At 44.8% G+C, this 16,080-nt stretch overlaps 1 protein-coding gene across 1 annotated transcript; it reads right to left on the bottom strand.

Annotated features, from left to right (window-relative positions):
- Positions 1-2,756: 2,756 nt before the first annotated feature.
- Positions 2,757-15,825, bottom strand: SLC38A7 (solute carrier family 38 member 7). The gene is made up of 11 exons (XM_069966392.1): positions 15,747-15,825; positions 13,003-13,266; positions 12,727-12,925; positions 12,478-12,619; positions 10,060-10,158; positions 8,125-8,182; positions 7,927-8,041; positions 7,694-7,841; positions 7,075-7,274; positions 6,948-7,002; positions 2,757-5,507 (listed from the first exon to the last, which is right to left on the bottom strand). Exons 2-11 carry the CDS (start codon positions 13,231-13,233, stop codon positions 5,405-5,407), a joined length of 1,350 nt encoding a protein of 449 aa, XP_069822493.1. The 5' UTR covers positions 13,234-13,266; positions 15,747-15,825; the 3' UTR covers positions 2,757-5,404.
- Positions 15,826-16,080: the final 255 nt, after the last annotated feature.

Genomic DNA, 16,080 nt, shown 5'->3' with positions numbered 1-16,080 from the left:
ACTGTGGAGGTAATCTCTCCATAGCTGTAACCCCTCTCTCCCCAGAGTGCTGTCCTTCCCATTCCTTCATGCTTCCTGCAGTCTCTGTCTGCCCTTGTGTTTCCCATCCTCTCCATTCCTGCTATAATCTGCCTGCACTTACACTCAGCCATTCTGTATAAAGAGGTTTCTATCACTTTAAATCCACTTCAAATTTAAATTTCTATCCCCCCCCCGTGGATTTAGATTAAAGTATGGTCCTGAAACGAATTATGCTTGTAATCCAAGGCACCACTGTATGTTGTATTCTTTGACCCAATGCAATGTTTGGATGTCGCCTACATATGCACATCTGAATGTAAAAAATTTTTAGGGCTGCTGAAAGCCTCCTAACGATTCACCCTTTTTTCTATTTCTAGCTGCTATATAAGCCATTGACACATCATGGAAGGCGGTGACGGTACCTTTAGACTAATGGTGCGTTTACACAGAGAGATTTATCTAACAGATTTTTGAAGCCAAAGCCAAGAACAGACTATAAACAGGGTGCAGGTCATAAAGGAAAGACTGAGATTCCCTGTCTTCTCAAGCCCATTCCTGACTTTGGCTTCCAAAATTGGTCAGATAAATCTGCCTGTGTAAACGCACCATTAGTAAAATCCAAATTAAATTGGATAATGGTTGATAACCACCTCTATTCTATCCTTAATGATAAAGAGGAGTTGTTTTGCAAGGTTTGGCAGACCTAGATGTCATATTTGGATCTGATAGTGGGAGTGCTATTTAGATAGATGGAGGTGCAGGGATCAGCTGTGGATTTTTTTTTCTCCCCCCCTTCATCCCTTGTCTTGTGGTTGTTTGTGTGTGGTGCCAGGAAAGCATGGTTGTAGGTTATTTGTTGTTTTTTTTAATGTAATGTTTGCTGTGGGTAAATGCTTCCTACAAGGTTTAGGGGTTCTCGCGCAGAACCCGGTTAAGACTAATTATATAATGTATATTTAATATGGTAATTTGATCATTTTATTCCTTATGTAATTTTTCTCTTCTGCCTAGATTTTCTCATGTTGGCCTATTGTTTGGCCTTAACCCCTTAACGACCACAGGCTGGTACTATGGATATACATTTACGCCCGCTTGGCATTTTATGTCCACATGTGAGGTATTTCTGTACTCAGGAGAAACTGCACTACACGTTTGGTGTTTTTTTTTTCTTTTATCCCCTTGTAAAAATGAAAAATGAAGGGTAGAACAACATTTTAGCGTAAAAACTTTCTGGATGTGCTTTTGCAGAGTTTGGGGGGGGGGTGCAGTTTCTGAAATTGGGTGCTTTGTGGGGCTAACATTCCCTCAAATACACTTTAAACCTGAACAGGTCCCTAAAAATATCTGATTTTGAAATTTTACTGAAAATTTGGAAAATTGCTGCTAATGTTTTAAGCTTCCTATTGTCTAAAAAAAATGAAAGATAGTTTAATAAATGCCGCCAACATAAAGTAGACATGTTGCTAATGCTATTTAATATATAATTTATGTGGCATAACCATTTTCTGTATAAGCCGAAAAGTTTCAAAGTTGGAAAAATGCATTTTTTCACAATTTTTCACGTTATTTTGGATTTTTTTCATAAAGATTCGTTATAAGTATCGACTCCAATTTACCAGAAATGTAAAGTACAATATGTCACGAGAAAACAATCTCAAAATCAGCCGGATAGGTAAAAGCATCTCAAAGTTATTAATGAATAAAGTGACACAGGTCAAATTAATAAAATTTGTCTCTGTCCTTTAGGGGTTAAAGTTAAGCCTATGTTAGGCTACTTTTATTGAAAAAATTAACTCTTTGTAAACCAGCAAGGTATGAAGGGTGAGGCATGTCTAGAGGTGAGCCCAACATGGCATAGAGAATACAGAGAGAGTGCTGTAGAAAGCCTGTACATGAAGATTCAAATGTGGTAGGAGATCCTTGGGGTACATCCAGCTAACTATCTTCCGCAACTATAACCCTTCCCACATAGTGAACAGGAGATAAAGTTGGGTAAAATCGCGGCTAGAGAGTGTCATGTACACAGGAACAGGAGCCATTACAGGACTTACACAAGGACTAGGGGTAGTAAATTGTTCTTATTCGCCAATATATGTTCATTTATTAGACAGTTGAAAACAGATTTTATTGTCAAACAACCATTTAAGCATTTAGTAGTCCAATGGTCGAACAACTGTTGAATGCCTAGTCAACAACTGCAGTGTTGACCAGTTGCAAGAATACACATTTTAGTTTATACTGGCTACTCCATTTTTCTCAAAGTGGCCCTACATTATTAACAACACTAGGTGAAGAACAATCAATCAGCCTTTCTAGGAATGGCCCAAGAACGTTCTTTTTGTTTGTAGGCCAAACATTTTAAACATGGTTGACTTAATTTCAAACACAGGCAATCGATCATTGGTTGGTTTTAACAACTGTTCACAAAATCATTTGAGTGTCATCATCTCTACTCTAATGTGTATTGATGCCCTTGTTAAAAGGCAAAACCATGGACAACCAAACCAAGGCCACGTAAACACATTCCGCACAGAACACAGACGTGGAAAGAATGCTCGTAATGGAGACACCCCCCCCCCCCCCCCCCCGGGCAGCATCTGTGATAAGACACCGGGAGCCGGGGAACTGTATGAATATGCACCGGGCTGTAATGACATCACTGCGCAGCCGCTCCATTACAGTGTGGTTCATACAGAGACCCTGCTCCCAGCATCTTATCACATGCCGCCGGGTGGGGGGCGGACTCTGTTACAGGCATTCCATGTCTGTGTTCCATACGGAACATGGAAATGTAGCCTGCCTTTTCTCAGTATGAATTCTGGAGTACACCCTGTATAGGGACAGAGTGCCTACCAGAGGTTTCCCACACACCAGGTTGTAGACAAGGTCACCATAATCCCTTTACTTGTGAAAAAAATATTGCACACAAATTTGACAACTTAAGTTGCCTTAAGTAGCACCAAGTCCTAAAAAAACCCACAGTAGCGGATTATCAAAGTATTGTGTTATAGTTGCTATAACTTCTGCAAGAACATTCTGGCCCCTCCAAGACATAAAAAAAAAAATGTTTTTAAATCAACTGGTGCCAGAAAGTAAAACAGGTTTGTAAATGACTTCTTTGACAAAATAAACAAAAAAAACCCCTCAAGTCTAGTGCTTATCAGCTGATATATGTCATGCAGGAAGTGATTTAGTCTTCTCAGTCAGTTCACACAGAGGTGGCAGCAGAAAAGCACTGGACAGAATGCACCACTTCCTGCAGGACAGAGAGCATTGGATAAGTACTGGAAGACTTGATATTTTTGAACAGAAAAGTAAATTACAAATTTCTGGCACTTTCTGACACCAGTTGATTTGAAAACATTTTTTTTGCTGGAGTACTCCTTTAACTTAAAAAGGGGTTAAGGAGTTATCCAGGCTTAGAAAAATATATCTGCTTTCTTCAAAAAAACAGCACCCCACTTGTCTCTATTTTGGGTGTGGTTTTGAAGCTCAGATTAAAGTGAATGGCGCCTAACTGCAATACCACAAACCACCTCAGGACAGTTTGTGCAAGAAAGTAGCTGTGCCTTTTCTAAACCTGGATAACCCCTTTAAACTCTACGAACATAAGGATGTTGATGTTAACTCACTGTTCTGCATTATGAACTGAAGGAGAAGTCTTGCGTTGCGTTGTTTTTTTTTTTGTTTTTTTTTTCAAAATGCAGGGGCATGGGGAAACATAAAAAACACAAAACAAAAAAAACAACTTACCTCACCCCGTGCCTCTCTAGTGTTGGATTACTGCTCCGGGACCCCCACCAGAGCCAATGTCAGTACCCAGTTGATGGACTGGCAGTGACGCTCCTGCAGTGACTGATTGGCTGAGCAGCAAGGCATTCTCCCCTCAAAGTCGTGGCGTCATCACAACTAGGGGGAAAATGCCCTCTGGTGGGGGTCCCTGAGCCAGCCACACAGCAAATTGTGGGCATGGGGAGAGGTAAATAAAGATAGGTGATGTTCGCCTCAGACACCTTTCTGATTTCAGACAGGGCCGGACTTCTCCTTTAACAAAGATCCATAAAAACTGAGACATTGAAAAGAGGCCAGGATGCCAAACTGCAAAGACCAACCTGCTACTGAGCAGGAACCAGAAATATTGATATGCAGTTCAATTAGTTCTACAGCAGCATAGCAAGGCCCCAATAAACATGTATGGCCGAGCACACCTACACTGAGATTAACTGTTATAGCCAACAGCCATGTTGCACACATTCCTATCATGTAAAATGAGAGACAAAAAACTGGAACATCATGTACATAACAAGAGGAACATCAGATTAAAAGCTCTACAGAATAGTGGACGTTCCCAGCAGCAAATCAAATTTGACGTTGGCCTCACATGTATGCTCTTGGAGCTGCCTCAACATTCACACTTATGGATGATGGATTTCTGAAGCCAAAGCCAGCAATGAATTTGAGTTTTTCCTTCATGACCTGTTCTCAGGTCTAGTCTTTCTGGCTTAGGCTTCAAAAATCTGTCAGATATCTGCATGTAAAAGGACCCTATGTTTAGGATTTGGGGGACAAGCTAAATTCCAGATTTAAAACTCATGAACAAAAATCAAATGTATAAAAAAACAAAAACAAAAAAGGTGACAGTTGTGGAACCATCGCCTAATGAGAACTTAAAAAAGAATTGAAAAAATGTCAATTTAAAGTCACATTAAAAAAATGTAAAAAAAATGTAAAAAAACCTAAATTATTGACTCCGCCCTGCCTGCAGATAAGCGGGAATTTTGTATTCATTCTTCCAGAATCCACTGCATATTGCTCCACTCAGTAGCACATGTCCTTTTGCCAAGATCACAGGAGAGATGGTGACACGACTGGTGATGAGAACTGTGCACTCAACTCTAAACCCTTATAGGAGACTTCTCAGTAATCCTCCTCCCGTACACATGATAATAAAAGGCCAGGAAGTGAAGAAGGGACCGGGAAGAATTGCTGTCACATGAAGAAACCTGATGCACAGCTGCAGACATCATGATCCTTGTGCTCTCATAAGACTTTAGGAAAGGAAGCAGCTTAATGGTGTAAGGTCTGTATATTCAGCAGCCGCTTTGGGTCGTCCACAGCTCACCTCTGGGTTCTGCTGTTTTAGTGTTCAATCTGCAACATAATCAGGAGTTCCAGCACTGGGAATTCTGGGAGGACACATGCAGTCGTAATGGACAGAGGGGTACCAAGGGTTATTGTCCAAGATATGATATCTGACAGGAGAATACCCAGAATTAATGCTAGATGCAATGTTCTGCCAGACACAAGCAGGTGGTAAGACAAGGGAATGTCATATGTATGTGATATTCAAGTTAGTTTAGCTTTTAAAAATCAGATTCATGGATCAACCCATCAGGTCCACAAAGATCGCCTTAGTGGTGGTCTGTCCAAAGATGAATGCTCCAAGGATAACCATAGTAACTCCGTAACCGAGCAATGCCCACCAACTAAAAGTAAGAACAAACAGTTAAAAAACAAGGACAGAGGTACTGAGCAGGCATGGAGCTGCACTCTCCTCTACTCATACTGTACACACTCAGCTTAAAGTGACACTGTCACCCCCTTAGTGCATTCTGACATCTCTACACAGGTGTAAAGGGTAAATTTAGTGTTTTTCATATCTTATTTCATATCATACGTCATGGTGCTTGTTCAAGTAAAAAGTGTCCTTTTATCAACTGCAGATTGTATTAAGTGGGCGTGGTCTCGCGGCACTAGCGCCACATAACCCCGCCCACAACGGCACGGTTGGCCCCGCCCCCTTGACGGCCATTGGTTGTCCAACGTAAAGGGGGTGGAGTCTAGACCTTTCGGCCAGCCTGTTCCAATGGCCGGCGAGGGGGCGGGGCCAACCGTGCCGTTGTGGGCGGGGTTATGTGGCGCTAGTGCCGCGAGGCCACGCCCACTTAATACAATCTGCAGATGATAAAAGGACACTTTTTACTTGAACAAGCACCATGACATATGATATGAAATAAGGTATGAAAAACACTAAATTTACCCTTTACACCTGTGTAGAGATGTCAAAATGAACAAAGGGGGTGACAGTGTCACTTTAAAGGGGTTGTCCGCCGATAAAAAATTATTCACAGAATAACACACATTACAAAGTTATACAACTTTGTAATGTATGTTATGTCTGTGAATGGCCCCCTTCCCCGTGTCCCACCACCCCCACCCGTGTACCCGGAAGTGTGGTGCGCTATACATTACCTGTCGCGTGCCGACCACGGTCTCCGATCGTCAGCAGTGACGTCTTCTTCGGGAGGTCAGCGGATCTTCCCGAGTGCCGGCCGCCCTCTGCAGCGTCATCCGAAGCTCAGCCGCGATTGGCTGAGCATAACTGTGCTCAGCCAATCGCGGCTGAGCAGCTGATGACGTGGCCGCGTCATCAGCCGCTCAGCCGCGATTGGCTGAGCACAGTTATGCTCAGCCAATCGCGGCTGAGCTTCGGATGACGCTGCAGAGGGTGGCCGGCACTCGGGAAGATCCGCCAAGCTCCCGAAGAAGACGTCACTGCTGACGATCGGAGACCGTGGACGACACGATATGCGGTGAGTATAATGCACCACACTTCCGGGTCTAGCGTGGGTGGGGGGAAACACGGGGAAGGGGGCCATTCACAGACATAACATACATTACAAAGTTGTATAACTTTGTAATGTGTGTTATTCTGTGAATAATTTTTTATCGCCGGACAACCCCTTTAAGGCTGCTCGCTATCGAAGCGTGTAATAGCGCCGCCAGTGCGCGGGGGAACGAGGAGAAAGCGATCGCTGACCTGACATGACCTCCATGTCGCCCCGTATATATATAAGGGGCTTTAGAAACAATACAATGACCTTTACACATACACATCCTATAGTTCTAGTCATTCAGGGATTTACCTTCTGCTCTTTTGTTCCTGAATTTCAGACAGTTTTAGATTTATGAGACAGAGACCTGCAAAGCATAATACAAGATCAGTTCCTTCTGAAGAAATTTCTTATAGTACAGATCACCATTGACTCCTACCTGGAAATATAAAGATGAAACAAGCAGCAAGACCCCCAATGAGGGAAATCACTCTCCCAATGTCTGGGATGAAAAGTGCCAATAGCAGCGTGAGGACAAACCAGGTCAGGGTCTGAAGGATTCTCCGACGACGTTCTCTAGCTGGCTCCTCGCCAGCTTCTTGTGCTGTAAACCTCAGCCACAAACCCTCTACCACAGCCCTGCAAGACAAAAGATGTGCTGCCTATTAATCAGTATATGGTTTTCTATTCACCAAGGCCCCACAAATGCCACGCTAAATAGGACGAAGTCAGCACTGTACCAGTAATGTGATGCTTACCTGGAGCAAGAACATGGGTAATGATGGGAGACTTCCAATACAAAGTGTGCTCCTATATTACCAGACTATCTGGTTGACAGTATATTGCACATTAAAAGGATATTCCTATCTATACTAACATAGTTACACTTCTAGGGCTTATGAGGACAAGGCGGCAAGTTTGCTAAATGAATGTATTTGCAAAAATATTTAACTTGCATGGAGCGTAATGAGCAGGTAGTGGCGAGGACAAGGATTATGACCAGAAGAGGAGGGAAACCTTACAAGACTTCATCATAGCTTATGTTAAGGAGATCTCACCGCCCACAGTAGTGTAATATGGGGTACGATGTCAGCACACACACGATTATGAACGCTCGAGCTACAGCAACTGGAACATCATCAGAAGGGAAGGAGAGGAGGACATCCTGGTCCACTCCTGAGCCAAATAGCAGATAGCCGCACACTCCTGAGGACACAGAGATCACAGGATGACAACACAGCATCCAGCCGTGTACATCAAACACTACAGCACAATATGCGCAGAATCCCACCTGTCCCTGTGTAGACACACAGAGCAATAAACATGGCTGTTGTCACTATGATGGCCCAATGTCGGATATCCTGCCGCTGCATGCTGCCATACACCGGGACACTGCTGACATGGCACTGCCAGAAACACAAACCAATAATGAGGGGAGGCACGAGTGGTGATATAATAGGCTGGAGTTACACAATAGTGATACATGTACCTGGTATCCAAAACATATTGTGGGGACAGCATTGAACACAGCGATCCAAGAGGAAGCACTAAGGAGAGATAGAAATAAGGTATTAGAACGACCACATGGCAATCATAAAGTTAATGTACCACCTCATGGCCATAAAGGCGCCCATCTTGTTATAATTATGGCTGCGGATAATGATCGATCATGAGCATTATTCGCGGCTGTGATTAGAACCAGATGGACAGGGTCAATTGCATACTTTTTAACCAAATGAGTTTCTTATTTAAATTTATTTATAAGTTTATTTTTAATTTAAACTAGTCATCACTAAGTGACTGAGGTGTAGACTTTTTTTTTCAAAGGGGTATTAAAAAGGGGCTATCCATCTGCTAAAAACTGATGGACTATTGTCTGATAGGCCATCAATTTCAGATTGGCAGGGGTCAGACAGCCAGCACCCCACCAATAAGCTTTTAGCTGGTGCTTGTTTTAAGGGAGCATTCACACTAGGGATTCCGCGCTGAGAACTTCCTGCGGATTTCACCGCTCAAGTGACCCCCCCCCCCCTGCTTGAAGATCTGGCCATCCCATAGACTCCATTCTATACTTAGGCAGATTCCGCAGTCCGCTCAAAGAATTGACATGTCAATTCTTTTTTGAGCGGACGGCAGAATCTGCCTGAATAGAATGAAACCTATGGGACAGGCAGATCTTCAAGTGGGAGTGCGCGCTTTTGGGGGGGGGGGGGCAAGTGGTGGGATCCATGGGAAGTTCTCTGTTCGGATTCTGTAGCGTGAAGTACCCTAAGACTTTGATAGAGATATGCCTTCTTGACTTAACTAGATGTTGTGTAGACGCTCTGTAGAGAATCTTTTTGTGTTGCTGAGGCCAATAATGTTTTCCTTCTGTCTAAATGGTTTCTTAGCCACTACTAAAGTTTCTGCTAGCGATCTGATAGATTGTTTAGCTTTTTGTTCAGCCTAATGCTGGTCTCCTGCACTTGCATTAATACCTGTTTAGACAACATATTGAAAGATCCCATAAACAGCAACAGAATCCAAATTAAAACACCTAAAAAATTAAACAGACCTTTTACCCCATAAACTTCAACACTTTAATTTCTTTTTAGACAATGCTACAACATAATAAACATCTTATTCTTACTTTACCACACTCCCCTGGTGTCTTCCTAGTGTTTCAAGTGTCTGACTTGAGCTGTCCCTGCTGACACAAGTTCAGAAGTGATGGCAGTGGACCGGGCGAATAAGATGTTTATTATGTTGTATATAAGGACAGCATTATATAAAAAGATTTAAAGTGCCAGGGTACCCCTTTGATCTGGCAAGAAAGAATGATGTGAAAAGCCACACCGGTCCGTGAAAATGCTCATTGTACAACTATTTTTGAGCCTGTGGAAGGGCGGTGTATAAAATGGCTGGAATTCCTAAAGAGCTAGTGCAACATTTTTGTTAAATCCCTTCAGCTAAAGCTGAAATTATACACTTCACAATGATGTTACATTACTCCTGGATCCAACTCTTAGGATTTTAGTGACAACTTTAGGTTTAGTGACAGCAAGCGTGTTGGCTACTACAGCTCAGAGGGGTTGTCACCTACAATCAAGTTATGCAACAATAACAGAGCAGATGTGTCACAGCATAGCTAGGCAGATTTATTAATCAGGATTTCAGGAAAATTGGGCAACAACCCCTGGGGAAGCTATACTGTTGGTCAGCCAGCTTCAGGCTGCATTTACACCCGTAGGTCTGCAAAATCTACGGATGTGTGAATGCAGCTTTACTGAAAACATCTAAAAAAATGTATCCACTTAAAGGGGGTGTCCAGGTTTTGAGAGAGTTTCTATCACATTATAGTTATTATAAGGACGACCAAGAGCTAAGGTATCTATTCACTGGTGAAGTTTGTTTTTTAGGCGATGTGCAGATTACATCATCACACCTGCGGGTGGCACTGTCAGATGGAATCTCAGTAGTGGGTTTCACACATCGGTAGATGACAATGAAGGTCACATAGCAAGTCCCCAGGACGCTGAGAGAGCTGCCAAGAGAAGCAATAAGAGAATACAATTATTAGCAAAACAATTTTAGTGATGTCCCACTAACCAATACTGGAGACATTGTCTACGCTTGAGATCACCTTATTGTCATACATAAGATACATGCGTGGATTCCTTTAATAAAGCATACCTGTCACAATGCAGCCTTTCAAACTTCCATATGCAGACACAGCTGCCAATGGAAGTTCAGGTTGCATTTTACCATATACTCCAGTCAGGGCTGGATTAAGGTTGGTGGAGGCCCCGGGCGACAATTTTGTTTGGGGCCTCTCATCCCCCCCCCCCCCCCCCCCAAAAAAAAATAGAGCCATCCATACAAATGGCTGCCTTACTGTAGAGGATTTAGTACCTACCCCTCCTCACTCCTGGCTTTCCTCTGTTCTGCTGAAAAAAATTATTGTTTGCAATAACTACATTATGCAAGTGTGAACCTGGCCCTACCTACAGAAGGCAGCCGTGTATGAGCAGGCTCAGATCCTGAACCTGCTCCATACCTCTCTAGTGTCCATTAATTATATGTACAGCAGATGTCACCCAGGAATAGAAACACATACATACATACCTACCTACATATAACAACACACATACATGCACATACTCCCTCACACATACATACATACATACATGCAACCTCACTCACATACATACATACAACCTTATTCACACATACATGCACCCTCACTCACACATACAATCTCACATACATATATGCAACCTCACACACATGCAACCTCACTCACACATACACACATACATGCACCCTAATTATTTAGAGCGTTTTTCTTTTTCCTGTTTTATCCATTATTCTTACAGAAAATGTATAATATTCATAACCTATCCATAAGTGAGGAGCCCTGAGGGGATTGGTGATAAACATAGCCAAAAGGACCACACGGTTGGCATAAAAATGGGCATCAAAGTAAAAACACAAAATTAATTTACTTGACTTTGGACCACTGATTTCACACTGATAATACGCAGAGAGGGGCCCGCATTAAATTCAATGAAAACTGACAGTTTTCAAAACTGAATTTGAAAGAAATGAAACATCTACTAACATTTTCACTACAATTCATGAAGAGCTCGGTGTATAATGTTCATGAACATGAAATAGCCTCTGTGGACAGAGGCTATTTGTCCAGCAGTACAGCAATATTTGTGCACTGGGCAACTGAAGGGGTATTAGGTCTCACCACAAAATGTGGGCAATGTTGTGGAAACTGTGTGTGTGGGGGGGGGGAGAGGGCATTAAGGGGGCTATGTGGAGAGTACAGAGTGTGTAAGTACAGTAAAGATAGCAGAGCTGTATGTGTGTGAGCATTAATAAAAGATATGTATTTGTAACAGGCAGGTGTGAGTGTGTGTGTGTGTGTGTGTGTGTGTGTGTGTGTGTAACAGGCAGTGCTGTGGTGTGTGTGTGTGTGCATATGTAACAGGCAGTGCTGTGGTATGTGTATGTGTGTATATACATTGAAAGGCTGGTTAGGCTAGGTTCACACTGCGTTTTCAGCATCCGTTTAACGGATCCGTTTTTTTTAACGTCCAGAAAAATGGGGTCAGCAACGTTTTTTGGTCCGTTTTGGTCCGCCAAAAAAAACGGATCCGTTTTTTTTTATAATGGAAGTCAATGGAAAAACGGATGCACACAAATGAATCCGTTTTTTGCAATCCGTTTTTCATGCGTTTTTTGCAAAAAACGGATGCGTTAAACGGATGCTGAAAACGCAGTGTGAACCTAGCCTTACCTGCTCATACAGACATGAGCTCCTCTCCATACACATCCCCTCCGACAGCTTACAGAGCCTGGCTTCTCCCACATCACATGGGCCTGACATCACCGCAGGTCCTTTAGCTCACACTGAGCAGGGTATCCCGTCCTGCAGCTGCCCTGGTGTCCTGTCTCTCAGCCATATCACAGTCCTCACAGGGAGAAGCAGGAGTCACAGGACACACAGGCTGCTGCAGCCATGGTTAGTAGCAAACAGTGAGGATACACTAAACTCTGTGAGAGATTGTGTATCCTTTACTGTTTGCTTTTTTTTTCACAAACCCCGCTTCCGGGTTTGGGCTGGTGGAGGCCCCCTAGTGGTGGAGGCCAGAGAGCTGCAAAAACTGTTCTGTTGTCACACAATGCTATATACTCTAGTCACATCCAGAGCTACAGTGACGCTTCTGCCACCTATAAGCTGCTTGAAGAAGCATTGTTCTGACGAGACCTGATGTAACTCTCAGCAGCAAAGCACATGCATTTACATGGTTGCCTGAATCTATGTCACTTGAAGTCAGACAGGTTAGCTTACCTGGCATATTTCTGGACACTGATCTCTCGTGGCAATGACAGTGGCAGAATAAACAGAACTCCAGTGATAGTAATGGTGAATTTTCGGTCTGCGTACCACGGGATGTCACTGTCTGCTAAGCTGTGCATCATGGCGGCTAGAACTGTAAAGAGAACAGAAACATACTGCTAAGAAAAGGTAAAAGGTGAGGGGTGAATACAATGCATCATCCCAATCCTGTCACGGTCCCCAATCCGACCCTTCACTCACGCTTCTCCAGCTGGTCTCCTATGATGATAAAGAAGGCAATGCAAGTGCCAAAGGTGTACACAGCAATGAGGATCTCACAGAGCACCCCCGTCACACGACCGCAGATCCCTCGCACCACCTCCTGGTATGTCCGCTCACTACAGGCATCAGCACAGTGAGCCAGGATCACCAAACCACTGATGATAAAGAGCAGCAGGACCTAGGGAGACTCATGGTCAGAGATGGGGAGCAGCAGAGGCACTGTAAACAAGAGCTGACAATGCATAAGTTACTTACCAGCTGCAGCACAATCCCAGCTGTGACTCCTCCTGCTGCGCTGAAAGCAGCAGGGAAGTTTAGCAGACCAGCACCTAGTGCTGCATTCACCACTATGAAAACTGCTCCGATGGCAGAGGTGCCTCCCGTCAGTCTCCTGGTCTCTGGGACAATGGGACTTTGCAAGAGGCGGGCGCGTTCCCCTGCATCCCAGGAGTAGTCTGCATTGATGGCCACATTCCCCAACGACATTGTGCTCAGGAAAACACTGGCACCATCCGCCCCCTGTGAAGATAAAAGCAGCAAGTGTCATGTCAGGGCTGATCACATGCCTTCTCCCTCCAGACTGCTGGCCCAGCACTCTGTGCTGCACTGCTTCCTCCCTGCTATATAACCGCTGCTCAAATGAGGAAGATGGACAGCAGAGGAATAGAAAGGTCCCCGTACACATTATTCTTGAGTCAAATGTACCCACCACTTTCAGGTAAATGGGGCTTTCCAGACCGTCCACCAATAGATGATGTCAGTGGTGATAGGGTTCAGGCGTGACAGAAAATCACCACCCAACCACTTTGTTCAGGAGGAGATAAGCCACAGCCACGCTAAACATTCCTGTTTATGGGAAGGATGGGGGCCAGTCAGGAGAGATAATGGACAGCTGAACGATTTTTTTGTCCAAAAGTTATTAAAGGTTTATAGCCACCTTAACTGAGAGGCCCAGACACAATCTAAATGTGATTGGGGGAGGGTTATAAAACTGAGGGACCCAGCCACTATCTACCCTTGTGTGACTAATTGAGGGGTATATAACAGAGGAGCCCAGCCACTAAGTACATACCATGTGATTTGGGTAGGGGTATATAAATGAGGGGCCCAGTCACTATTTACAGGTTATGTGATTGAGGAAGGGGTCTAGACACTATCTACCCCTGTGTGACTGAGGTGTATATAACCAAGGGGCACAGCCACTATCTACACACCATGTGTTTGGGGAAGGGGTATATAAAAGAGGAGCCCGGCCACTATCTACACACCATGTGTTTGGGGGAGGGGTATATAAAAGAGGAGCCCGGCCACTATCTACACACCATGTGTTTGGGGGAGTAGGAACATAAATAAAGGCCCCAGCCACTATCTACAGGTTATCTGATTGGGGCCCAGCAACTATCTACCCCTGTGTGACTGAGGGGAATATAACCAAGGGGCACAGCCAGCATCTACACACCGTGTTATTGGGGGAGGGGTATATAACAAAGGAGCCGGTCACTATCTGCCCCTCTATAATGGGGGAGGGGTATATAACCGAGGAGCCGATCACTATCTACCTCTCTATAATGGGGGAGGAGTATATAACCGAGGAGCCGGTCACAATCTGCCTCTCTATAATGGGGGAGGGGTATATAACCGAGGAGCCGGTCACTATCTGCCCCTCTATAATGGGGGAGGGGTATATAACCGAGGAGCCTGTCGCTATCTACCTCTTTACAATGGGGAAGGGGTATATAACGGAGGAGCCGGTCACGATCTACCTTTTAACAATGGGGGAGGGGTATATAACCGATGAGCCGGTCACTATCTACCTCTCTATAATGGGGGAGGGGTATATAACCGAGGAGCGGGTCACTATCTACCTCTCTATAATGGGGGAGGGGTATATAACCGAGGAGTCAGTCACTATCTGCCCCTCTATAATGGGTGAGGAGTATATAACCGAGGAGCCTGTCACTATCTGCCCCTCTATAATGGGGGAGGGGTATATAACCGAGGAGCCTGTCACTATCTGCCTCTCTATAACGGGGGAGGAGTATATAACCGAGGAGGCGATCACTATCTGCCCCTCTATAATGGGGGAGGGGTATATAACAGAGGAGCGGTCACTATCTACCTCTCTATAATGAGGGAGTATATAACCGAGGAGCCGGTCACTATCTGCCCCTCTATAATGGGGGAGGGGTATATAACCGAGGAGCCGGTCACTATCTGCCCCTCTATAATGGGGGAGGGGTATATAACCGAGGAGCCTGTCACTATCTGCCTCTCTATAACGGGGGAGGAGTATATAACCGAGGAGGCGATCACTATCTGCCCCTCTATAATGGGGGAGGGGTATATAACAGAGGAGCCGGTCACTATCTACCTCTCTATAATGGGGGAGGGGTATATAACAGAGGAGTCGGTCACTATCTGCCTCTCTATAATGGGGGAGGAGTATATAACAGAGGAGTCGGTCACTATCTGCCTCTCTATAATGGGGGAGGGGTATATAACAGAGGAGTCGGTCACTATCTGCCTCTCTATAATGGGGGAGGAGTATATAACAGAGGAGTCGGTCACTATCTGCCTCTCTATAATGGGGGAGGGGTATATAACAGAGGAGTCGGTCACTATCTGCCTCTCTATAATGGGGGAGGGGTATATAACAGAGGAGCCGGTCACTATCTGCCTCTCTATAATGGGGGAGGGGTATATAACCGAGGAGCCGGTCACTATCTGCCTCTCTATAATGGGGGGGGGGGGGGGGGGGGGGGGGTATATAACAGAGGAGTCGGTCACTATCTGCCTCTCTATAATGGGGGAGGGGTATATAAAAGAGGAGCCGGTCACTATCTGCCTCTCTATAATGGGGGAGGGGTATATAGCCGAGGAGCCGGTCACTATCTGCACCTCTATAATGGGGGAGGGGTATATAACTGAGGAGCCGGTCACTATCTGCCCCTCTATAATGGAGCCTTGTTGTATGAGCCGTGCTATAATATACAAGGTACCTCGTTAGCAGCCCGGGCTCTTACTCCGATCTTCCCCGGTCAGCTGTTGTTCTCAGGCCACCTGACCGTATTTGTCACATGATCGTTGCACTGTGGGAATTGTAGTTCGGGGAAGAACATCCTGTCACATGATCACAACGTCACGTGGTGGGGCGGAGCGGTAGCTTCACATCTGTAAAGTGCATTCGCAGCAAAAGTGGCTGTGGGCGGGGTCTCTGTATCCGCTCATCATCACCCGTATAGAACGCGTAGAGCAGCCTGGCATCCGCACCGGCACAGCTCCATGCTTCCTGATAGGATGGAGTCACGTGCAGGCGAATACAATCCGTTGCAC

Source organism: Dendropsophus ebraccatus, chromosome 4 (genome assembly GCF_027789765.1).
Source record: "Dendropsophus ebraccatus isolate aDenEbr1 chromosome 4, aDenEbr1.pat, whole genome shotgun sequence".
Lineage (NCBI taxonomy): Eukaryota > Metazoa > Chordata > Amphibia > Anura > Hylidae > Dendropsophus > Dendropsophus ebraccatus.
This window is presented reverse-complemented; position numbering and strand designations above follow the sequence as displayed.